The sequence below is a fragment of the Bombus pyrosoma genome, linkage group LG4 (genome assembly GCF_014825855.1).
Source record: "Bombus pyrosoma isolate SC7728 linkage group LG4, ASM1482585v1, whole genome shotgun sequence".
In the NCBI taxonomy this organism is placed as follows: Eukaryota; Metazoa; Arthropoda; class Insecta; order Hymenoptera; family Apidae; genus Bombus; species Bombus pyrosoma.
Window position 1 is genome coordinate 8,214,189 of NC_057773.1, and position 24,973 is coordinate 8,239,161.

Below are 24,973 nucleotides of genomic sequence, written 5' to 3' on the forward strand. Positions count from 1 at the left end.
CAGGTATAATGTATGTATCTTCATAAACTATAAAATCATAATTATAAATCTTTCTCATAAATATTTTCTATAAGCCAGTAATGTTACGCTATAAAAAATACGTACATATTTTGTAATTGCCTAAGCTTATCACCCACTACATACATTCTTAAATCAAGAACATGCTAGAACAAACCTATTTCATTCCTCAATCCGAACAACTTTAATACGAAGTTATATACGAAATTAAATGTCTGAAACGTTAACTCGTTTGTTTAATTCTAATTTTTACTAATAGTACTTCAGTGGAATGTTGTAACTAATTCTTCTAACGAAATGTATAGGACGATCATAGAATTTGATTTAAATTTATAAGGTAAACGTTGGCACTCTGACTAAAGTTTATAATAGAGTCGCTTTAATATCTTATGATTGTTCTGTTACTGCGATTTCGCGTAAAAACGATTATCAACGTAAATAAAATATGTAGAGATTTGACGTCCTCCCATACCTGCGTTCAAATAAAAATGTATTTAACATTCAGTATCGCATCAGTGCGTTTCTAGCTCTGACGTAATTTTGTATATTTCATGGTTTTGGTTTTATGAATAACGCGTATACACTATGCGGCTACTCTAATTTTCCTCCGCTTTACTCCTACGTAACTAATACAATGTTATATTAAAATTATAAAGCCATTGTACACACGTACGATATCAAAAAGTAACAGAAATGGAAAAAAGGTATGATTTTATCATATACTATTGTGTGATAGAGTTATCAACGACAATGTAATAAATAAACTGTTGCATCACAATTCTTGATGTACTTGTAACAAAAAAGGATAATACGTCAAGAATATGAAATTATACCCAACCCTACTTATTATACTTTAGTAATTTTTGTTGTATATCATGATAAATTTTTAAACGTACAAAAGTTAGAAAGTACGTGGAGAAAAGATTATTGAAACTTCATTGATGCTTAAGCATGAAACAATATTAGCTACTCAATATTTATGATATATGGGAATAATTTAATAAATTCCTACTAAATTCTTATTAAATAAGCAAACTTTAATTTCGTATTAGTTTTTTGAGGAGAACTGTAATCTTTACATAAATAAGTCTTTTTACAATTAAATGGACTTGAAGGAATTGAATGAATATAGGAAACTTAGTATTTTATATATTTTTATTCGTTGTTAACAGTTGACATTAATTTCATCTAATACATGTTCATGGAATTAATGTTTTATACAGCAGTTAACATGATTTGACGTTTTGACAGTTTTTTAATACAAAGTACAGAAGAATGAAATAATATTTATAAATCTCATATAACGATTAATTTGTTTCTTGAAATAAATATGTGTAATTCTCAGATATGCAATTCACCTTTTATAAAAATTACAATTTTATCTATTATGAAAACATTTGAATTCAATATTACATTATTCAAATATTACACTGATCTATTAGAAAATACAATCGCATAATTAACTTTTTTGGAAAATTGTATATGTTATGTAACAAATGAGTCAATGAAACGCTTTGATATATATAGAAGTATACTTGCAGTGATGTATGGTGCTCACTACTTCCCCTGTTCAAAATTGCAACGACAGTGCATGTATGTCACTTTATTTACTTATTAAAGAAGAAATATACAAAAGAAATTTACTACAAGAACAATGTACTCATATTATACATAAATACATAACTATTTGTATTCATAGCTCAATTTGGGCAAACAGCACAATTAAAAGCTTACTCTCTCTCTAACACTGAACTTTGTTTAATACATATTTTTAGGTTAATTTTAAAAAATTGACATATTTGATACCCATTCAGCATGGGATATTATCTCTAACTAAAATAATATGAAAGTAAAAGACAGGCTATATAGTGAATACCATATTTCTAATGACACTTACGAATCCTGAAAATTCAGGATTTAACAATTTTAGATTGCAACACAATGTTACACAGACAAGTGAAAATTTATTTATAGATACAGGAAATTGACTACTTATTTCAAAAAAATTTTAATTATCTTAATCGCGCAACAAATAATAGTATCTTGTGAAACAAATAGGTATCTTCATGCACTCTTGTACCATACCTTTTAAATATAGTTATATTGAAGGTCATCAGATCTATAAAGCCAAAAATATTTTACTTACAAATAGAATTAAAGTTATACAACAAGAAACGAGGTAACAATATATTAAAACCTAAAATTTCATATAATTATATTTTATAAATGTTATTGAAGATATTGGATACTTACATTGTCAACATCATCCTCATCATCATCACTAATTTCATCACCAAATTCAATATCTTCATCAAAGCCATCTTCCACAAAGGTGACAGTATCGTTGATACGCACTGTAAAAATATCAAAAACAAAGGTAGAACGTGATTTTTAAGTAAATTTCACGAATTTAGCTTATATACTTTCACAGTTTGAACATACATTCAAATTTTGAGTATTTTAAAGTGATTACTTACCAGTTTCAGGGAATTCACCATAAGTTTTCAAATTCCTTGCTTCATCTGATGTATATTTTAATATGACATCTGCTTTTGCATCCTGATAATCCCGCAGGCCAATTAATATTATATCTCCTTGATTTATCCATACTTTTTTTCGCAATTTTCCACGAATGTGACACAATCGTTTTACTCCATCAAAGCACATTGCTTCTAACCTCCCATTGCCAAGCATTTTTGTGACTTGAGCATATTCTACATGAAGCAGTAATATAAAAATTTAGTTGTTCAAAATGTTTCCTACTTATATGCAATAAAAATTTTTTAAAGTTATAAAACCTATTTTATCGATTTAAAGTATTGTTTACTTAATATTATTAACATATGGTATCATTTTGAAAAAAATAAACACAATTCAAAGGATTTAAATAATAAAACACAGATATATATCATAATGTCATTTCTAAAATTTTTACCTTGACCATCTTCTTTAAAAACCAATTCTCTTTTTTCTGTTTCATTTTCATTTTTACCTCTTCTTCTATTTTTACCTCCCTTTCCTGAAAAAAATAAGTTTAAAAATTATTATTTCGATTATTTCTTGTAAATTTTCCAAAAAAGAATATTCAACTTCCGTCTATCAACGATATATTCAATGATTTCAAAGAAATGCTTGACATTAACAGGTTAGAAGAAACTAACCACATTGTATAGAAAGTCCACGAGCTTCTGCACATAATTCTATACAAGTTTTACAAAGGAAGAAAACACAAAGAAACACAATTATTTACGTACCCTTATTTTTCGGCATATTGATTTATTGAAAGATGCGTATTTGATAAATATATGAGAAATTCGTACACTACGACCGAGCAAGACAGTCAATACAATGAAAATGAGTTTTGCTCCACTAAACACCTCATGGGAAGACGAAGACTACTCAAAAGTGTCAAGTACACGAAACTCAAAACTATTTTCTTGCACTAATTCTTTAAATGAGTTAATTTTCCGTTATAAAAATTACTTAAAAAATTTGTAAAATACATGATTATACCATTAAGTCCGAAGTTTGTCAAAATTTAGATATAGATTTGACTAATTGTCGGTGATAAGTATAAAGGAAAATATTTAATCATCTTCTAGTGAGAATATAGGGAATGTAACTTTCTTAAGTTTGGTAACATATCTGTACATATAGGAATATATATTCCGACGTCCATGATATAGAATCCAGGCGTACATATTTTATGAATTTCGATCGTGATTTCGACATTCATGAAAGTGAAATGCCAGCAGAAATAATCCTCGACCTATATACTAGAAATAACGAATATAATCTTTATAACTTTCTTAATATATTAAATATTTTATTTTTTGCTACTTTTCTTGTCATTTTTTATAATTTTATACAACTGATTTCAATATATTATATGATAAATTAAAAATAAATAAGTCCTCTATTATATTTTATATATGTACATAATGAATTTGTTTCCAATACAAATTACATTTTGTTCTTTATTTTCCATTCATTAAAATATATTATGAAAATTAAAATTTATTTGAAGAAGTTATTTTATAATTTAATAAATGATATAATCATCATTTTACTGTTGCAAATACGTAGCAAATAATTTGGGGAAGTACGATAATATTGTAACAATATTATAGATATTTTTTTATGGCTTAGAAAATAATTGTTATAAAAAAGAATTTTACTTGATATACTTTAATATAATTCATTGTTATATTACATTAAAAAGTTAATTATTTATTGAAATTAGTAAAAAATAAATAATAAACAATATAATATTAGGCAACGATTTTATTTAACAGTTGGAAGTAATAACATTCTATTACAATTATACTTTGTTAGAATACGTAATTCTTACTTCAGATAAAATCATATAAAAAATTGATAAAAGTGTAATTGTTTAAACTACTTTGTTTATAGATACAGAATCGACATTCGTAATTTTCTTTGATATGTATTGAACCGTGCAAGGTATTGAAACAAATATTGCAAATAGTTATGCAAAATAACACTTTTAACAGCTGTTTTAAGTGAAGACAAAGTCTATAGCTGACATTAATCGTATAAATATTTAATCCACGTATTTTGTATAATTTAATATGTAATGTTTAACTAAATATATTGATTCATTTTTAGTGGTCATAATATTATAACTGAGAATTACAATTACTGAATCAGTTAATGAAAAATCTAAGCTAATGAAAAACATATTATTATTGTCATTATAGAAGTAACAAGGTATAACTTTTTATATGATGTTTGAAAACAGAATTTAAATAATTTTTATATAATAATCAAGTATCTTTTATATAGCAAAACGTTCAAATTTATAACTAAATTTTTTCTTATTTCCTTTTTTGTACAAAACTTTCGCATTTATCTCATTTACAACTCTTTATTTACAAGTTTTCAGGCACTGTTCAAATCAATGTGTATACTTTACTATATTACTTTTATCTTACTATTATACAATGCAATTTTTACAAATGTTATTTAATAACATACAACTGCAGAAGTAGTTCTTTTAATTTCTTCACGTTCTTCTAATGTTATTATTTGATTAAATAATAAATATCTATTGCGTCAATTATGTACAAACTTAGAAACTTTTGCCACCTGCGGATAAATTTCCAATTGCAATTACAAAATACTTTTCGTCATTGCGTCTTTATGAGTTACATATTATTACAAATAATCAATTAATACTTGCAACCTTGCATTTTATTGTAAATTATAATTATTGCAATAAAAGCATTGCGCAAGCATGTTTCTCACATGGGAATAAAATAAATGTCTAAGAAAGATGTCTGTTATAAAAATTGAAATAATAAAAAGAAAATGCAGTACGTCTATTTAAAATTTATAAATATAACATAAATAAAAATGACTAACATTAGAACGTTTCAGATACTTTGAAGGGACCCGTATTAACGTTGTTTTAACTAAATTTTACAGATTTCACGCACTGCAACATCAGAACACCTGTCGATGAAGGTATGCTTGCAATGGATTCACGATTACGCAAGTTGTCTTTCTCTCAATAGCGTAAAACGGTAGTTTGTTGTAATACTCTGACGACCAAACATTGAATTCCATAGCGCAAGCACATTCCATAATAAAACCATGGCCTGGAATAATTACGTATACATGTTACATCATCATTACAATTCACAGTCGTATAAATGTAGTTAAATAAAACAAGGAAAAGAAGCAATCAGATTGAAACTTAAAAATTGCAAATGAAGGCTACCAGAAAAGAAACTTGATAAGTCATGCGTTTTATCCATTATAAAGAAGTTATATTAACATTCGATACAATGTCGACCAGTTCTATGTTATCTAAATCGTTCTTTTCATTCGATTTGGTTATAAAACACGAGCTCTTGCCATCTCTCTATTCTTGAGTATTTTAAAAATATTGATTGCCACAACATTAGTTATTCTACTGGTTGTATATAAAAATTGTTAGATTTAATATCAAAAGACAATATATTTTTGCACGACCTAGTTTTTTGAACTAAATATACTTTTTTAAAAACAAAAAAGTTAACAAATATAGACTTATCATGTATCTTCCATGTGATATTCAAAAGTGGTTAATTTTTTGGAAAATATATAACAAATTTAAGATTATATTTGTAAAGTATAGAATTATAGTTTAAGTATGTATAACATATTTTTTTGGACAAATGAAACATATAATTATAGTTTAAGTAAGCAACAAAATTCATTTTTTTTTTAATTGGTTGTTATTCCTATGTGAAATATGTATTTTATACCTGAATGATCGTCAGTGTCCGTCTGTCATAATAATCTTATATTACTTGGACAGCCATGATTCATTCTGTATTCCACGTATAGCATTCCAGTATTGTGCCAATAATAAAGAGCCAATACTACCAATGCATGCCACCACTGATGAGACGAACCAATATAATCTACCCACCCTTCAACAAAATAAAACTCTAATAATATATCAATCACGCAACAATAATAATAAATTTCGCTATTTATACACGTATCGTTTTATATTCAATTATATCTGTGAAAGTTTCTTTTGTGTCCAACAGAAAGAAATACGTACAAATGCTAGTCATACAACGGTTCGCGAAAATAGTAGTAGCAGTATTTGTTGCACCATCCGTACGTTGTTCAATATTTTCGGATATAATACATAATATAGTCCTATAATACTCCAGCGGGTACATTGATACACGAAAGTATTTGAATATTTATAGAAACATTTCCTCAATATACTATGTATGTTATACGAGATATTTTGAAAATTCCACTAGTATTGTAATGAAACATAACTATATGATTATATTAGAAAATTTAGAAACGAATCTGAAAATGTATATAAGAATTAGGATATATTTATAGCAAGCATACACTTCAAAAAGGTCATTAAAGTATTTGAACAGTCACTTACTTTTTTAATGTTTTTTATGTTAATTTAATGTTAATTATATATTTAGTACCACTACTCATGCTGTATACAATATGTTTGCAATAAATTGTGTGCCAACTTCTATATAGATTTTCGGATTAGTTTTCAATATAATTATGATAATCATGTCTCGTTACATCGCTAATGAAGTTTGGAAAATTTCATATAACAAACCTAATATATTCATACAAATTTCACTCTAAGTATTTTGACACCTATTGCTTACATTTATTGGAAAACTCTAACACATTTTATTTTAATTAGTATTTTATATTATTATTATTTATATTTTATATTATATATATATTATATATATATATATATATATATATATATATATATATGATGTGAGAATGAAATAACAATTTTATAATAAAGTAATTTGAAAGTAAAAGCACTGAAAAGCATTCGATTCGTATTAAACATTAGCAACTGCTGCATGTAGTAGCATGTACCTGAGGTTTATGATCGGCAGTGTATGTAATGAAAATAAAATTATAGATTGAATAGGAAATGTACTCCATATCATGTTTATTCAATTTAACGCTCTTCATTTTAAATTATCCGTCGATTGACGTCAGATAAATTGTATTAAATATTCATACGATCAAACTAACGTTACTACCTGAATTTCGGATTTTTGTTAATTGTGTTATATTTTATTGATTGAATACCTAATAAAACAATGGTTAATTAAAGTTAGTGAAATAATCTATATTATTAAAAATAAAGTTATAATGTTACATAACATAAGGCGGGTCTTTTATTATAAGTATTTCATTATTTTCAAGAGAAGTTCTTTTATAACAAAAAATTAGGCATCTAATTTGATTTCAGTATTTTGATTAGAAAATGAAAAATGACTGATTACCTGGACAAAATCGTTCCGGGATTTTGCTTAAATAAATAACGAACGCTACACCGCTAATAACATACATTCCTAGCACCCTTGGAAGCAACATTCTAACGATCGGGTTGTCCATGCCACCCATAGCAATACTCCAATGCAGCGTTGGCAGCACTCCATAAGCTGCCCAAGCGACAAAAACGACTAGCTTGACATTTCCATTGACATTCAATTTTGGTATTTGCAGAATCATTGCAAATATAAAAATTGCCAACACCGTTATCAAATAAAATCTCTGCAACTCCTGCATGAAATAATAAATATTTACGGTTGTTTGCCAATTATAAATAATTTCTTCTACATGAAAGAAACCTTTATTTTTTAATTTAATTTGCATTTTAATATTAACAAATTCTAGTATAAATGTTATACGAGAATATTTAATTAAATAAAAATAACCATTATGTTCATTTAATGACATTCTTAGTACTTTCATTATTATTTTTACTTTATACATGTTTGCTTTGTTTTGATATTATATCGAATAATATCTTTTTTCGTTTAAAAAAGATTTTACTTTCACCGGTTGTTATAAATAATCGATAATACACGTAGCACGAAACTTCTTAAACACAAGTCAGTCATATCGATTACCTTATCGATCGTTTAAGTAGAGAAGAAGTTAACGTGCGCAATGTTTGATTAAAATCTAGATTTCAATTTAAACTTTTAAATACTACCTTTGACGATACATAATTTAGAAGTTGTATGATAATTGCGTAATTTATTTACCTTGTGACACCAAAAAGCGTAGTAAACTCCAGACATGTATATGGATAAAAGGCTCAAAGCAATGCCAAATAGGTCAAATGATAGAAAACACCAATAATCTTTTTCACTTCGGCAGGAAAACGTGTGATACACCGAAGATAATATCATACACGCCTGAAACAATTTATTTTGTTCTCTTTCTTAATTTGTCATATGTTAAACGATTTATTTTTGTAAATTTGTGATAGTGAATACTCGAATTGTTACAATTGAAAAAGACATTTTCTGAATATTACCTGGAAACAGATCAGTAGAAGTGCTACTATCACTTTGTCACCAAAGGGTGCGTGAATATTTAGTAGACAAAGATCGTACAAAGTCAGACCGAAAAATAACATCCATCCGAATATGTGACTCCATATGTTTACTGTTTCATTTGTCCACCAGAATATACTGAAATAAATATTCCCCTTTTCGAAATTGCTTTTATGCGTTCAAGACATAAGTAATGATCTATTTTCTATTTACAGCGCGGATTAACTGTAGATTAAAATTATCAGACGAATATTATAAGCAACCCTTAGAAAAAGACTTTTATTATTGAAAAAGATTCAGAAATCCTTTCAAATTATTTATTATGTATTCTTATACAATGTATAATTCGAGTTTTTAACCTTCCGTATTACATATATACCTACAAATAATAGTTACATATCATTTAAAAAATGTAAGTACGACTGAACGTGAGATTTTGTCGAAAATATGTATTGTTCTCTTGCATTATCGGAAGTATTTCTGACGTTTGATATGTATCGAGAAATTATATTGATATCGAGTAATGTTAAGTACGAACCTCTCGATACATAATTTTGTTGTAAGATATCCTCGATATCCGTGAAGAATATAAGGATTATGTTGAAGATATTCAGGAGCTTCTTCATAATTAAGAAGACGTCTCATTTTCTCTTCATCGTCAAGCGTAATCTTTTTATCTTTTACAGGTGACTCGTCCAGCTTTCTGGAAAGCCTACGGTATACCTGAAAGGAATTACAACTACATCTAAGTACTTCTATTAACAATTGTATTTATGTTGGAATATCTTTTCACAAGAACTTGACAAAACAAGGTTTTTTTTTATTAGTAATGTTGAAAGATCTTGTTCTTTTAGATACTCTTATTTTTAAATATTAAGTTAGGCTAACTAAAATGTGGACGATGAAAGTAGCGTTGTAGCTTTTTAATTGAATAATTAATTCGGTGAAATGGCGAAAAATTCTAAAGAGAATTCAGAGCAAAATGTACCCAACATTTTTCAATCTTAAAATGTTATATCATGTATTATACTTGTATATTTTATACTTTATGCAATGGTAATTAATAATAGTAATAAGATTATAACATTTTAATTAAAAGTGAGTTATTCCTGTCAACTTAACACTTCACTAGTTTGTAACGATAATAAATTCATTATTTATATCTTTTTTTCTATATCAACAGAATATTATGTAACGTCGGTACCGTAGATGCGGTTTTTTTACAATAGATGCATCTATGTAAACTAATAAAAAGGAACGTACTTTGACGTAAATATAAATATATACGTGGCGTCAATATGGATGTAAATATTTATATGTATATGAAAATATATATATACGATTTGTAGTAATCCCAACGTTGCTAGGACCAAATTAGAGTGAAAGTTTATCACTGCACTTAGGTAATACTTTACATAATTTTGTAGATAAAATGTGTGTAATGCTTAGATTTATTATTATTTCCAAGTTACATCAGAGTAGTAAAAAATTCTACGTTATATTGGTTTATGTCCTATAGCTGCAATTTACGATGAAGCTTTTTGTATGATCATATAATAATGAAAACATGTTCTATAAGAATCTACAAATATCTACATTTATAAACAAATACTACGTTATGAACACATTATGAATAAAAAGAAGATACTTTTATGCCTCTGAAATTCGTACCGAGCTGGAATAGCACTAACATATATATTATGCAATACAGTATCTGTTATTTCGTTATTAAATACCCTTTAATCTGAGTCATTTTTATTATATAACTTAGTGAACTAAAAACTAGTTAAAAAGAGCCATATTACATAAAATATTTACATTATATCTAAGCAAAATATCAAACGTTTACATCATATTCGCGACGAAGCACGAAATAATTCATTGATAAATCTTTGTCTTTGTATATCATCAGTAGCTGATTTAACCAGATCGTTTGGTGATTTATAAATATCCGATTTAACCAACATAAACATGCAGACGAATGACAGAATTTCCTCTATAATATAGATACTTCTAATAATTCATTTATAATATCTGCATGTGCGCATCATTAACAGTTAATTCAATCAGGTAGCTTATACAACATCAATAGCTAATTTAAACAGAATGAAAAGACAATTCAATGTCAGAATTTCTTTTACAACTTAAAAATTTAATCAGATGAGTTTCTCTGTGAATCTTCTTTGTAAACAACCTATTTCTAGACCTTCTACCTATATCTATGGATAGTTTTCATTGCAATTAAGTATATCACATACAATGGATCATAGGCAATCTGAGGATATAAGAGCAAAATTTGGTCGCTATCTTGAGATACGAAAGCTGTAAAGTAGGCCACAACGGGACTTGCCTTTCATCTCAGTGTGTCAAGTTTATACTACGGGCTTTCTTCTCTATCTTTCCTGTATCTTTCACTAGCGAAATCGATTTTTCACTTCGGCATAGTAGCTCTAGTACTACTTGGTACCAGCCTTGCTATTTTCTTCATCCACTACTAGTATAGTTATGTATGTATTATATCTGTTTACCATGATGATTGCAACGTGTCGCGGAACTTTCAAACAATCTTAAGCCTTCACTATAATAAACATATTAATAAATGCAAAAAAAAAAAACACAGTTCAAATCGCCAATATCCTGTGATCATTTCGTAATTAAGATATTTAAAAATCGATGTTTCTTTCATTTTTTCATGGTATTACTGATCTTCTAATTGCAATTGAAGCGAAAGCTCTTTCCGTGAAAACAAACACTTTCAGTCAAATTAATTACAGTAGATTTTTCATTGCTCGAACTCGTATTACCAGAACATGATTTCACAGCAAAAGAGATATAAAATCCATAAATATCTGAAGAAATATTATTATACAGGTATAACGTCTCACTTTCTACTGTTATTACTGATCTTTTCGTTTCTGCGATATGAAACAATCGCTAGACTGTGGATATTCATGCAATTTCATATTTTTATAAACATAGACGGAAGAATTAAACCTAAATAAAGATACGTTTAACTTATTAAATATTACCTAATAAACAATTATTTTACATATTACATATTTCTTCGTATAACGCGTATTCTGTACACGTTTGCACTTTTAAATTTTTCATGAATGCATCCATAGACTAATATTTCATCACCTTTTTCTAGGATCCTTGTTCTAATGACCAATGCCAAAATATTCGTAGATACTAATTTTGTTGCAAGATTTCTTTGGCGACAAAATTTCAATCGTCCGTTTTATTCCCAAACCCAGAATTTTTATTTTTTGATAACAATTTTAACGAAAATCATGCAGAGAAAAAGTGTCGATACTGCCCGGTGATTCGTTGTTTGTATTAAAAGTTCATCGTTAACCTTGATAGGTGTGGAATCACGTTAAAGGAAAATCATACACGTCGGTGAACAACCTATATGCTCGGAAATGCATATCGACGTTTTGCAAAGCTGAAGGTTTTGTACGTCAAGTAGAAATAGAGCATACCAGGCACAACACAATTGTAGAATACGCTACTGTGTGATCTAACAGTAATTACGGACCAGTCAAAGTGAAAGTTGTGGCTGGAATACGAGCGATGTTTTTTCGCAAAAAATCTCGGCCATTTTCGTTTCGATGACTATTCTATTCTATTTCCGATGAAAATAACTGACATTATACAAAATTTTTATCTTCATCTCACGTTAAACAACGTTCTGTTTCGAGCTTAAACCTAAAACATATAATAATAAAACTCAAAACATGCGATTGCATCCTTTCGACTGATTACCTACTTAGTTGCAGAAGATTTTGCCAAGAAAGAAAAGATATCGTCCCTCGGTCTCTCGATTTTTTATTGTTTTAAATAACTCATTGTCGGAATCTATTATCTTATCTCGAAAAACGAAACATATATTTGCCACGAATAAATATAAACGATAAATAAATACAAGTAGTAATAATTATAATAACGTGCGCTTACCTCGCCGTTAATCAGCTTCATCGTTTCTTGCGTGACATCTGTTTTTTGTTGCTTTTCATGGTTGTTATTGTGCAGTTCCTCATTGTTCGACTGCTTCTCGCTTTGGTCGCTCACCTCTTCCACGCCTGCTAATAATTTCATCATTGAACAAATTCGGCTATCTTCTAGTCTGTAAATAGAAAAGAAGATTAAGCGACAATTTTAACCAAACATGATGCATTGATACCGTAAGATACATAAGCTTCATTTTATAAGGCATGTTCGTGAATACAATCACATTACAAATTAAAACGTGTATGGCCGTGATGATATAGATTTGTTCGCGTTAGCCTTGACTTGGGTTAATAAGTTAGATTATTAGCAAATTTCAATAAGTTAATCTTTTCTTCGTTGTTAATGGCATAATTGTTAAAACGCAAATGATATAGCCTAATCTACTTCGTTTATCTTAAAACGAGAATTGACTACTTTCATAGCACTGGTTTATTTTTTAAATTTATTCCGAAGGTTTATTATACGTTTGAAACATTTTTTAGCTGCTGTGAAGATTTCTAAATTAGTTAGAAAATTATCACTCTGACACGTTAGACACTCAAGAACGTTATTTACGTCAATTAAGTTTCAAATATGTACATGATGTTTCACGTGCTGATGGGATGAATTACATGCATATACACGTGCAATGCAAATATGTTGAATTTAGTTTAATGTGAATATCATCATAAAACACTGAATACAAAATTATAGTATACTCAACCGGCTTTCTCAATACGAATATACAATTGCAACGTATGGATAAAAAATCCAATTGGATGGTGCAGTGTTAAATTCTCGTTAAAGAGTCATTCGAGGTACTTTTTAAGCCGAATAGAAGTGCCATCAAAATATAACGTTTATTTCATTATGCTCGTTAATGTATTCGTGTTTCATTGCATTCATTCGTGATTTTCAATGCTTCTTTATCAGTCACGACGATCCGTGTAGCTTTAATATCAACCATACGACACAGAAGGAAGGTTTCCAACTGGTCTCGAGGCGGTTTTGAAATCTTCATCGAACAAAATCTCGTGCACGCGATTATCCTTTTACACGCGAATTCCTTGCAAAAAATAAGATTCTACAAAACCGACACGAGATGTCAGGAAAAAAGATGTCGTAAAAGTCCAAAGTTTTTAAGTTTTTAATTATTCTGTATCTGCCGCCACTACGGATATAGCTAGAAATTTGTGCCATCGAGAAGGAAGCTGTCAAACGCCAGATGGAAACAATGTAACAAGAAAATTACAAACCACGGTAAACGAGCTGCATTTTTAATGTCTCATTTTTTGCCGAATCGTTCTCAATGAACACGTATATTATGCATGAAAGTGACCGCGATTCGACCGAATTTTTTTCCTCCAACATAAATGCCGATTCTCTTAAATCGTAAACTTTCGAAACATGTTTAGTAAAGAATATCCGGGAAGCTATGGTTTACAATAGTCTGGTTATTTTGTGTATTTACAAGACATCTGTTCACTCTCTCTTGCGTACCGAGCAATCTTTCGTGTTTAATCTATGAGAAAGTTGAATGCGCCCTGTGGAACCTGTTAATAATGTCTATTCTGCGCTTCCGTTTTCAGATGAGTGCTATAGTTGGTAATTCTGTATTAAGATATTTTCTTCTATAGATTTTATTATATATCATACTCGTTATTTTATTTATTTTCTTTGTTTTTTTATTAATTTTCTTTATTTATCGTGGAATATATGCGTAAGTGACAATGAAAAAATGTCAATCTTCTTTCGTCCGTGTTATAATATCCGTTTGAAATACATTAGAGTGCGTGGAAATTAGTAAAATAAAGTTTAACGATAAATTTATGAATTTAATATTATACGCAATAGTACTTTTTATTTTATTCGATTTAGGTAAACTTTTAGATTCTCTGTCTTTAGATTCTCAATCTTTCAAATAGCTTGTTCTTCCTAATACACTTTCTCTTTATGAACTTTATATCGTATTGCCATATGATATGTTAATAAGTAAATTTATGTTAATAAGTAGATTTAGTATGCCACACGAATAAAGTTAGATTTAAAAGTACAAAATATATATCTAAAAGTTCTGGTATTTAAAAGTCAAATTTAAACGAACGGATATGTTAAATCATAGTTTCTCATTCAACACTTAAACCACTTAAACAAAAGTAATCATCATGCATATTTAATTTCATGTTAGATACACGCCTCAATATCCTCAAACATTATCTTCATACTTAAATAAAAACCAGAATGTATAAGGTGCAAAAGGTCGAGTAGTTTTCCGCTTAATTCAATTTTTAATCCGCACAATTCATAATTAAAATTAATATACGCCCAAGAAATTAAGATTCTTACATAGTAATCTTAATTTCGTTCATCTACATTGATAACAATCAACCAACCGCTACGTGTATATATTCTAACCGAAACTAAAATATTTATTTATCGTTATTTTATAATGAACAACATATAAAAACGTTAAAAAGAATATATCTATATTCAATTAATGCAGAGTTTGTCAAATAATTGCTTACGAAGAGAACGAAATATTTTATAAAAAGGAAAAAATACACGTGACGATATTTATGATTTTTACCAATATTTCAAATATTCGTTTCGGTATTCATCTCTTGTTAACTCGAAAGTATAATGCTCTTTGCAAAGCTGGCAACGAATACCACGACGACGTAGAAAATATGGCTCGTTTACGTTGTCACATTACGCCCGGTCATGTAACACAATGTAATTTGTTAGTGAAAACTCTCAGTGAAGAATCAGTCGTTGGATGAATGCACGCGTTTGTTCGTAAACATAAAGCGTGTTCTCGACGAGTGAACGCGACACCGCAGCTCGAATATGTACGCTAATTGCAATACCAGCGTGATATATACCACTTTGAAATGATTTAAAACGTCCTCTCTTTGTTAAGCTCTGGCAATGATCGCGAACAACGTGTCTGACTATCGTTACTTTTAATGCTACGTACCACTTGGCTGCGGCTTGTCGTCTGATTGTGAAGCCCTCGCGATACGCGTTTATTGAGCGATCGCAATCAACGTTTTGAAAAGGTCGCGGCGGGTGCAGGAAGTCGGCCGATTGTCGATCTATCGGCACATTCTTCTCACGGTCGTGTATCCACCAGCAGCGAAGTCACCTTATTCTCAACCTCGATCGCCGAGCGTGCCGAGAACACCACTGACACTGAACAAACCGCACCGTAACCAGACGGTCCAAAGCGCCGCTCGATAGATCGAAACACGTTCTCGTACTACAGACTAGCGATGGACTCGAGTTTTTATTTTCACTTCGTCTCTTCGTGCCAATCTTACTTTTCTGCTTACGCATACAGTAACACGCATGAACATTCGAATACCACGGTATTCGCAAGATTATTGTCCTATATATATATATATTTGTTTACAGCAACATTATTCAATTAATTGTTTTTTAGTATATTAAAAGACTTATTGTAATTAGTAGAAACGTAAATTTTATTTATTTAACGCAGCTTTTTGCATATTAAGCAGTAAAATAAAGAACGTCAGAATTTAAATATATACATATTAATTATACATATTCTAAATATGTAAAATGTATAGCGTACACATATGTTTTATGTAGAATTAATGTAACTTGCTTATTACTTGATTTAATGTAAAATCAGATTATATTGATTAACGCGAAGTGTTTCATATATTTCATGTTAAATTTCGACGTTACTTGGTTTATCGCTTGTGATGCAAAAAACTGTGCGCAACAGATAAAATGTGTGTTTTTATTAGTTGGAATAAATGTTTTGATATATCAAAAAGAAATTTTTTAGAATTTAGCAATGCTGTTATAAACAAATATATGAACCCCAGATGCCTAAATATTGATAAGAGTCATTTTATGCTCAATTATATTATCGTTGGTATTCTTGATAATATACATATTAGTATATATATGTACCTGACTCTGCTACGTTCTTTTCGTCATTTTCGTCTCGATTATATTTTTCTTATGAAAAAGGATATCTTTACAGTCTGGCCAAACTATGAAAAATGTCTCATGTGTACTTCCTCGTTTCAACGGTATGTTAAACGTCTTCTTGAAACATTACAAATTCTTTTTTTGACTAATATGAGGGCAAAATTGAAATATAAAAATTCGAAGATCGTAGCAAAGTTACAGACGACATAGAAGAATATTTTAAAATATAACTGGTCCATATTTTGATTTTCTGGCTGTTGTGTCACTTGACGACTAAAAACGAAGTGTTAAATTATAAAACCAACATTCTTAATTCAAATATATATTATTAAATTATTTCAACTTTCTCAAAATGTTTCTGCCTTCCAATTGCTATTGTTTTATCGCTTGTATATATTTCAAAATTTTTGCGAATTTTATTTAAACATTTGTCTTTTTACATTTTTTACATAAAATTATTAAATTAAAATTACTAGTTGAGAGATATGTGTTATTGAACATTGCCGTGTCATGAATATTTTTAAAGGTCATGTGCGTGAGAAAAACATTTTGAAAGAATAGAAACTGATTAGCAACAAGTGTAAATCTATTAACATACATATCTTAACAGAACACTTAGATATGAATATTATTGGATCAGGTATAAGTTCGTTTTCTCAAACTTTCTATTCTTCTTAATGTATGATCTAAGATAAAGAGTACATTCTCCATGCATCAAGAAGATACCTATTATATCGTTATTATAATGTAAATATTAAAATTCAGAGATTTATTGACATTTATTGATAAAATGTAAGACTTTGGAAAAATCATAAAGATGACTGTGTTTCGGTGACTAAATAATGTAAGTAGGTTACACTGCTATTGATGACCTACATACATATGTACAGAATATTTTATTTCGTGCAAACGAGAGAATTAATTGTATAGAAGACGCGTTCCATAAATTCTTTATATATTATAATGATGCTAAAAATATAATTATAATTATAATAAATAAAAAGTATTATGCGTCAGTAACGAATATACAAATATTAATACGGAAATTTTGATTATCAATCGATTTTTTATTTGCTGAAATTACTTATTACTAATTCATAAATCCACATTCTACGTGACTGAAGAAAAAATATGTATAGTACACATTGAAATTATAGGATGATGTTTGATAACAGATTTATAAATCGCTTAAATTTTCATTCTCAAATTTTAACTGCGATGTATATATTTTGGCAATACATATACTGCACAATAAATATTATTTTTGCAATGATCATATATCTGTAAAATGTTTTTCGAAGCTTCTTTAAATATTTTCTATAAATATTCCTATGTATATTATTTAACTTTCGCGATAAAAACTAAATTTCTTCCGTTTCTTTCAAACTTTCAATTTCTATTGCATTCTATATTTTCAAAAATCATCACAGGAATAACTTTCGATGGAATTAATTTTCAATAAGTAAAAGAAGTGAATTCGCATTCGACTTATTTCGTTTATTAATGAACTGATATTATCGTTCGATATTATTAATTCTATTATCTACATCATCACTAATTTGATTTTTAATCATTGTAACTGGCATTGTAGCTGAATTAATTTCAAAATTCTCCAAAACATTCGTACTGTAACATCAACTAGACTACTAACTCGAAAAAAGTGATTAAACATGATTTGCAATTGGTGAATTTTAGCTGAATTCGTGTTTCTATCGAGTTTTTTTTTCAAAGAATCTTGTTGATCGGGCAAAGATATTCTTATCTCTATCATTAACTACATTGCTTTAGCAGGTTTCTGCTAACACTACGGTCAAGAACAGCCAGGGCAAAAGGGGGAAAGCATTGCCACTTTCACCGTTTCGTAGTTTTTTCAGCATATCTAAAGATCCTACAACGTATACGAACGGAGCCCGTTCATTGTGAAAGTCTGACAAAGACATCTGCTACCTCCAAGTCTGATTATACAAAGGTCCTTTATTTGTTCCAATTTTGTCACACATTGATTCTGTGTCCTATACGGTGGCGAAACTTTGGATCAATCAGCTACACCAGTTCTATTTCTGAAAATTCTTTTTATCCTGGGAGTTCGAAAACTAAGAAAAATAATTCCCAAATATTTACAATATACCTTCTTTTCTTTTTAAATGCGTAACGGATTTTATTTAAAATTAATAAGGAACTCTTATTTGAGAAGCATTAAATTGTCGATTTTGCGAAATCTAAATTAGATCATGGAGTATATTACAGATTTTAAATATGCAAAGAAAAAACAATATCAGTAATATGTAGAATGTAGGTTTATATAGAATTTGGAACAGAACGAAAATAACAAAACAATTTTTTTTATAGCCGATAATTATGGTTATAAGTGATTAGAATGATTATACCTTATCATCATGTGAAATTTATTATATAAAGGGCTAATGCTAAAATAATAATAATTAATTATAATATGTATAATAATAATTACACATGAGATGTGATAATAATAATTAATTACACATGAGTAGTTTTCCTTCTAATAGAGATGAACGATGATCCACTTTCCGAGGCAAATATTTAAATACCTGATTTGCCGCGCATTTTTGTAATTAAATTACAGTAGTAGACGTTCGTATGAGACAAAATCGACATTAACAAGTGATATACCATATTACATACTAATCGATTTGTCTTTTCTAGGCTTCGTACTTGCTCCGCGAGCTTGCCATATTTTAAGCACCGATTACATTCAAGACTTGCTCGTTAACGCACTTTACACTGTTCGCAAGACAAAATCGTTTACTTACTTTCTAGTTAAGTGACCATCTTTACGATATTTCGGATTGTATTCGTTTTCTATGATTAAAAGCCGAAACACTGGTAGCACCAACGAAAGGTGCATTGTTCCTAGATTAATTTGAACAAACTAACAATAAACATGTTGAATGACAACACGTCCTTTTCTTCTTGTAAAAATTGCGTTAAATGGATTTTAGAAACAATTTGATATCTTATTGGAATCCTTTGCAGCCACAATATATAGGAAAATATGTAACTATCGAAAACATATCGTGAGTACTTGAGGGAATTAAGATCTATTTAACGGTTATTTTTCTCGTACGGTATAAGAGTTTGTAATATAATAATAGGACGTGAGAGAGAGAAGAAAGAGAGAAAGAGAAAGTGTGAGAGAGAAGGTACGTATACTTATATTGTGGATGAAAAGGAAGCTTAAGACAAATACTAAATAATAATAAAAAATTATCGCTTAAAGAAAAATTTACACGCAAAACAATAATAAACGCATTGATTCGAGAGTAAAACATAGCGACGGGCGAATTTTTAATTCGCAAGGTACGACGCATGACTTTACTGATAATTATAATAACGCACTATTATGAAATGAATTCATAGGATTTTACAAATCCATTGTTAAGCTCTAGGGCTCATTAAAACATTTCTTAATTATTTCGTAATATATTTTAGGTAAGAATTCAAATAAAACGTATTTCGCTTTCATCATTTATCGATAAATAGTGACATCGATAACTACATTTTTTATTCCTAAATAAAGCCAAACGACGTCAATTTCACGTCATAAGAAATCGTGAATGCCTTTGATTGATATTAATATCGCACGGGCCCATGAACGGCAGGTACTTATGTCGCGGTCAGTTAAGTCACCAAAACTTTTTTATTTTGCATATGTTGAATTATTTCAAAATGTATAGTCCAATTTATCGATTAACGATATGCATAATTAAATTGCTACACACACACAGGAACCAAACCATAAATTTCGAGTTACTCGTAGAATTTGTTAGATAGGTAAGGAATTTTAATAATTGAACAAAACATACAGGTATAGTTTCAGTAGTATTTATATATAGCCCAGTCTTACAAAAAAGTGACCGTATCGTTCCAAGGGACGGGCAAACATTGCTCACCTGCGTTAAAACTAACAATCGGTGTACTGTCAGTTCAAGGTTTTCATTTCACTGAGAAAGTAGGTATATAATGTTACGATATTATAAGCACAATAATTAAAAATTAAACTATTAAATTCAAATACAAATCCTACTTTCACTCTCCTATATTTTACTTCCATTTTTATTTATGAAAATCAAAGCGGACATGTTTCTTTTTTTCCTGATTTATATATATATATATATAATGTTATGTGACCACCTTTTAAATTGCCTCAATTGCCATTGTGGCAACGTCTCAATATTCGCAGGCCTCTCGGGACGAAGGGAACTTCAGTTTGATCACATTTGTCTGAGCATTCTTCGAGCCCGAGTATTGGCTTAAGTTTTAAGGTAGACGAGCCATAGCTAATTTCAATCGGTGCTGATGCATAAGTGGCAATAGGCTGGGGCTGCTTGTTGGTGGCTTTTGGATGTTGGAGTCAACGGAGATTGGCGCATCACATGGCATACTTGCGCGTCCATTCACGTGCCAATTCATTGTACTTCTCCCTGTCAGTTTTATATAACCTTGCTATCTCTGGTACCAGCGGGTCATCTGGATTTGGATCGCAGAGCAAGGAGCATATTGATAGTAAGACTAAAAAAGCAACAGAGAATTTTTTCTTTCAAAGACTATCTTAAAACTGTAGGTTTCATAAAAATTTTATTTCATTAGCTTTATGTTCACATTGCGTTCAAAAGTTTGTACACACCCTTTGATATGGTAAGTGCTGGAGACCATTGCGATCTTAAAATATCCAAACAAATACTTCCATTACTGTTGATATTTGGATGATAAATTCTGGTTGTAAAAGCAACCTGCATATATACATAAGGAATTAATATGCCTCTTGTATATTGTTATGGAAGGAGTTATTGAAAAAGTAATTAACATACCTTAGGTGGTTTGAATGGATAATCTGTGGGAAAATGAATTGTAAGGAAAAACACTCCTCCTTGGTATGGACTGTCAGGCTGAAAATAATATTTACTCCTAATTATGTGATAATATTTAATTGTAAATATTTTGAACATATATAGTGTAGCTTTTATTTATATTCATAATAAAAGATTTTATTGAAATTATTTTTAATAAAGTTAAATTATGAATTATTTTGCAATATTAATATTAATAAAAAGTAGTAAACATAATCATTCTAAATGCAAAAACCAAATAATAAGTATATTATACAACTATCATATCATAATAGGATTATATGACTTAACAGAATTAGAAGTGATTCATAAAATCTTGTTGAAACATCATAGTAAAGATAACATGCATTAGGTTTTATTTTTTAAGTAGAATTATTAGTCATAAGTAGCATAATATGAGTTTCATTATTTTATAAGTTACCTTTAACTATCAGAGTGAAAGCGAAGATACTTGAAAATAATACTCACAAATTATATTTATATGTTCATTAATAATTCTAAGAGAGTATGTATTTTTAAGTTAATAAATATTAATCTAATTAATTCAGAAATAATATTAAGATCATTATATACTTACTGGTCCCATAATAGTTGCTTGCCAATGGAATACTGAAAGCAATTACACGATTAGATATAGAAATTACAGTTCATACAACTACAAATCATAATTGATCATCATAAAAATTAAAGAACAATTAATATATAATTATAGCAACATCAAAAAATTATATAGTTTGTAAAAATGAGCAAAAGTAATGAAAAAATAATTTCAGTTACCTTTGATAATAATTAATATATATTTTTTATAAAAACAAATGCAATAATGTGTTTTCACATAATGTATGATACCATTTATACTAGTGATGCAGGCAAATTATGATTTGCCAATTTCTAGTTGAATCACATGCAGAAACAAATACTTTCAAAGAACTTACAATCGTCTCCCACAGGGCCAGCGGAGCATTGCGCAGGTGGATCTCTACCAAGGTCCTGAAGTTCCTAAATATACCAACAAATTTTAGTAACATAAATAAAGAGTTTCTCTGAGGAATATGTGCATAAAATATAAATGAAGTTATAATTACAAATAATTCGTATTTTATATATAATAATTCATATTTCTAATATATAACTTGTTCTACTTATTCTATGTTTCCATGGTGAAGAATTTGTTATTTTTTAAACTAATTTTTTTGGAAAATAATACATTCTACTAATAACATAATCTTCATACAGTGCATGATGAAATTTTAAGTTTTACGATATATATATCTATAGATGTATAGATTATATGTGAAACATGTGTAAACAAAGTATTCTAGAACATTCTCACATACATGTATACAGGATGTTTCATTTTTATGCTGCCAAATGGTGTCAGCACGTTCTATGATTAAAAATAAGACAAAAATGTTATATAAACATAGTTATAAATGCTCAATTATAATGTTATAACAAAGATACCAAAATTATAAATAACTGGTTTCTCGTTTGATTTTGTATGGAACAACCTCATAGGTCAATTTAATATTTACAAGAACAGACAAAACTTTGAACAAGAACTTTAATAAACATGGTCAACCATAAGAATTCAGATTAACCAACAAAGAGAATTCAGTCATTTATAAATTTGGCATCTTTATTATAACTTTGTAATAAAATATGTACAATTCTATGTTTATATAACATTCTTTTTCTTATTTTTAATCATAGAATATAGTGACATTACTTGATTAGATAAAAATGAAACACCCTGTATACCTGTACATATTATAAGAATCAAATAAATTAGAAGATTTTATATAATATACAAATCCATAAATATACAGTATAATTTAATTATTTATATCACATACTTTGAAAAACTTCAACTTCTTTATACACAAGATTATCATCCAAAGATACTATAATAGTAGTATTATAATATAAGATAAAATAATGTAAAGTATCAATACAGATATTAAAATATAGCCAGAAAGTTATAGTGAACTTATAATAATTAGGAGGATTAATTCAAATGAATACTACTTAATGATGTGATAAAACAGAGTACAACTATGGATTTAAATACCTGAAGTACTTGTTACACAAATACTCGTAATAAGCATATGGTTACAGAATCAAAGCTAAGAAGATAAATGACATATCACTTTGTACTTAGTACGATTACTCATTATGATTATAGTATATTATATGATTACTCATAGAATAATGCATCCAGAACTTTCTATTTTTTGTCCTGCCACTGTGAATAATGGTTCGGTTAAAAAATATTATAATGACTGACAAGTCAAGTTGTCGGTAGGCATTATGAAAAGTATATCAATCCCTAAATGATTTACTTTACCCAACTAATGTGTGCTACAGTCACATGGTGAAAATTATATTGAGCTATGGTACAAATAAGTGATGGATCACTTAGAAAATTTCTAATGCTATTTCTATCCACAAATGGAATATGAATGCTCTAATGAAATTTTCATAATTTCTAAGTTATCTATAGTTTCATGCATATATGTATATATGAGTAAACATATATGTATACATAGATGTATGTAATGCACGGTTTTACGTTACTTCCGGCAATTTATCGGCTAGCCACTTAAAATTTTTTCAGATTTTCACTGTCACCGTAGCTACGTCCACTGGCACAAAGTGGCACTGTGCAACGTGCGTAATGCACTATGTCGAAATAAACGGGTATGCAAGTAAATCAAAGCACAACCGAAGAATGCAAAAAAAGGGGAAAAGCCAACATGATTTTCAATGCTGGCTCACATTGCTTCACTGCAAAATCGTTAAGGGCGTTCAACCGCATTCGACACACATCACATCAACACCCGATTGTCTTTGTACAATACGAACACCTCTGATCATTCACGTACCTTATTAATTCGTTTTAAAGCCATTTGTTGAACTGTGTGTTGATATTAACCGGCTGAAAATCAGACAGCGATAGCCGCTAGCCGAAGATCTTTGATTAGGGATTGCAAGATGGCTGCCTTCTAAACGTAGCCTTACCGCGTTGGTCAAATCAGTATCCGTCAACTATTTCTGCACCTTCTCCTCCATATTTAACCAAAGTATTTGTGATTGTACTTGTGATTATTTTAACAGATAAATTTTATAATGGAAACATTTTAATATAAAATAATATTATTATGTTTTCTTTTACACCTTTTATTGTGAAATTAAGCCAGAGACTTCACGGATTTCCTTTTATCGGCAACTAGTGGA

The 24,973-nt window shown here is 29.0% G+C and overlaps 3 protein-coding genes and 1 long non-coding RNA gene across 9 annotated transcripts; 1 reads left to right on the forward strand and 3 right to left on the reverse strand.

The window, feature by feature from the left end:
- Positions 1-1,155: 1,155 nt before the first annotated feature.
- Positions 1,156-3,543, reverse strand: LOC122566603 (eukaryotic translation initiation factor 1A, X-chromosomal). The gene is made up of 5 exons (XM_043724116.1): positions 3,273-3,543; positions 2,954-3,037; positions 2,496-2,732; positions 2,272-2,372; positions 1,156-2,137 (listed from the first exon to the last, which is right to left on the reverse strand). The coding sequence occupies exons 1-5, from the start codon at positions 3,286-3,288 to the stop codon at positions 2,132-2,134; spliced, it is 444 nt and encodes a 147-aa protein (XP_043580051.1). The 5' UTR covers positions 3,289-3,543; the 3' UTR covers positions 1,156-2,131.
- Positions 3,544-4,286: 743 nt separating this feature from the next.
- LOC122566703 (progestin and adipoQ receptor family member 3) lies at positions 4,287-20,557 on the reverse strand. Of its 5 annotated transcripts, none has more exons than XR_006316601.1 (8): positions 15,865-20,557; positions 12,855-13,023; positions 9,433-9,617; positions 8,876-9,032; positions 8,601-8,753; positions 7,833-8,112; positions 5,404-5,639; positions 4,287-5,127 (listed from the first exon to the last, which is right to left on the reverse strand). XR_006316601.1 is itself a non-coding variant. In XM_043724344.1 (8 exons), the coding sequence occupies exons 2-7, from the start codon at positions 12,996-12,998 to the stop codon at positions 6,316-6,318; spliced, it is 1,062 nt and encodes a 353-aa protein (XP_043580279.1). In that variant the 5' UTR covers positions 12,999-13,023; positions 15,865-20,557; the 3' UTR covers positions 5,506-5,639; positions 6,291-6,315. The 5 variants fall into 5 exon arrangements, 3 of the variants coding, with proteins under 3 accessions (XP_043580278.1, XP_043580279.1, XP_043580280.1); XM_043724344.1 differs by lacking the exon at positions 4,287-5,127 and adding an exon at positions 6,291-6,458 and having other exon boundaries at positions 5,506-5,639; XR_006316602.1 differs by lacking the exons at positions 4,287-5,127; positions 5,404-5,639 and adding exons at positions 6,317-6,458; positions 6,596-6,858.
- LOC122566708 lies at positions 13,621-21,239 on the forward strand. Of its 2 annotated transcripts, none has more exons than XR_006316605.1 (2): positions 13,621-15,736; positions 15,808-21,239. It is a non-coding gene; the product is annotated as an uncharacterized LOC122566708 (long non-coding RNA). The 2 variants fall into 2 exon arrangements; XR_006316604.1 differs by having other exon boundaries at positions 13,621-14,147.
- LOC122566706 (ubiquitin-conjugating enzyme E2-17 kDa) lies at positions 20,696-24,798 on the reverse strand. The gene is made up of 6 exons (XM_043724353.1): positions 24,622-24,798; positions 22,672-22,735; positions 22,314-22,345; positions 21,698-21,775; positions 21,514-21,619; positions 20,696-21,398 (listed from the first exon to the last, which is right to left on the reverse strand). The coding sequence occupies exons 1-6, from the start codon at positions 24,643-24,645 to the stop codon at positions 21,259-21,261; spliced, it is 444 nt and encodes a 147-aa protein (XP_043580288.1). The 5' UTR covers positions 24,646-24,798; the 3' UTR covers positions 20,696-21,258.
- Between the last annotated feature and the right edge of the window lie 175 nt (positions 24,799-24,973).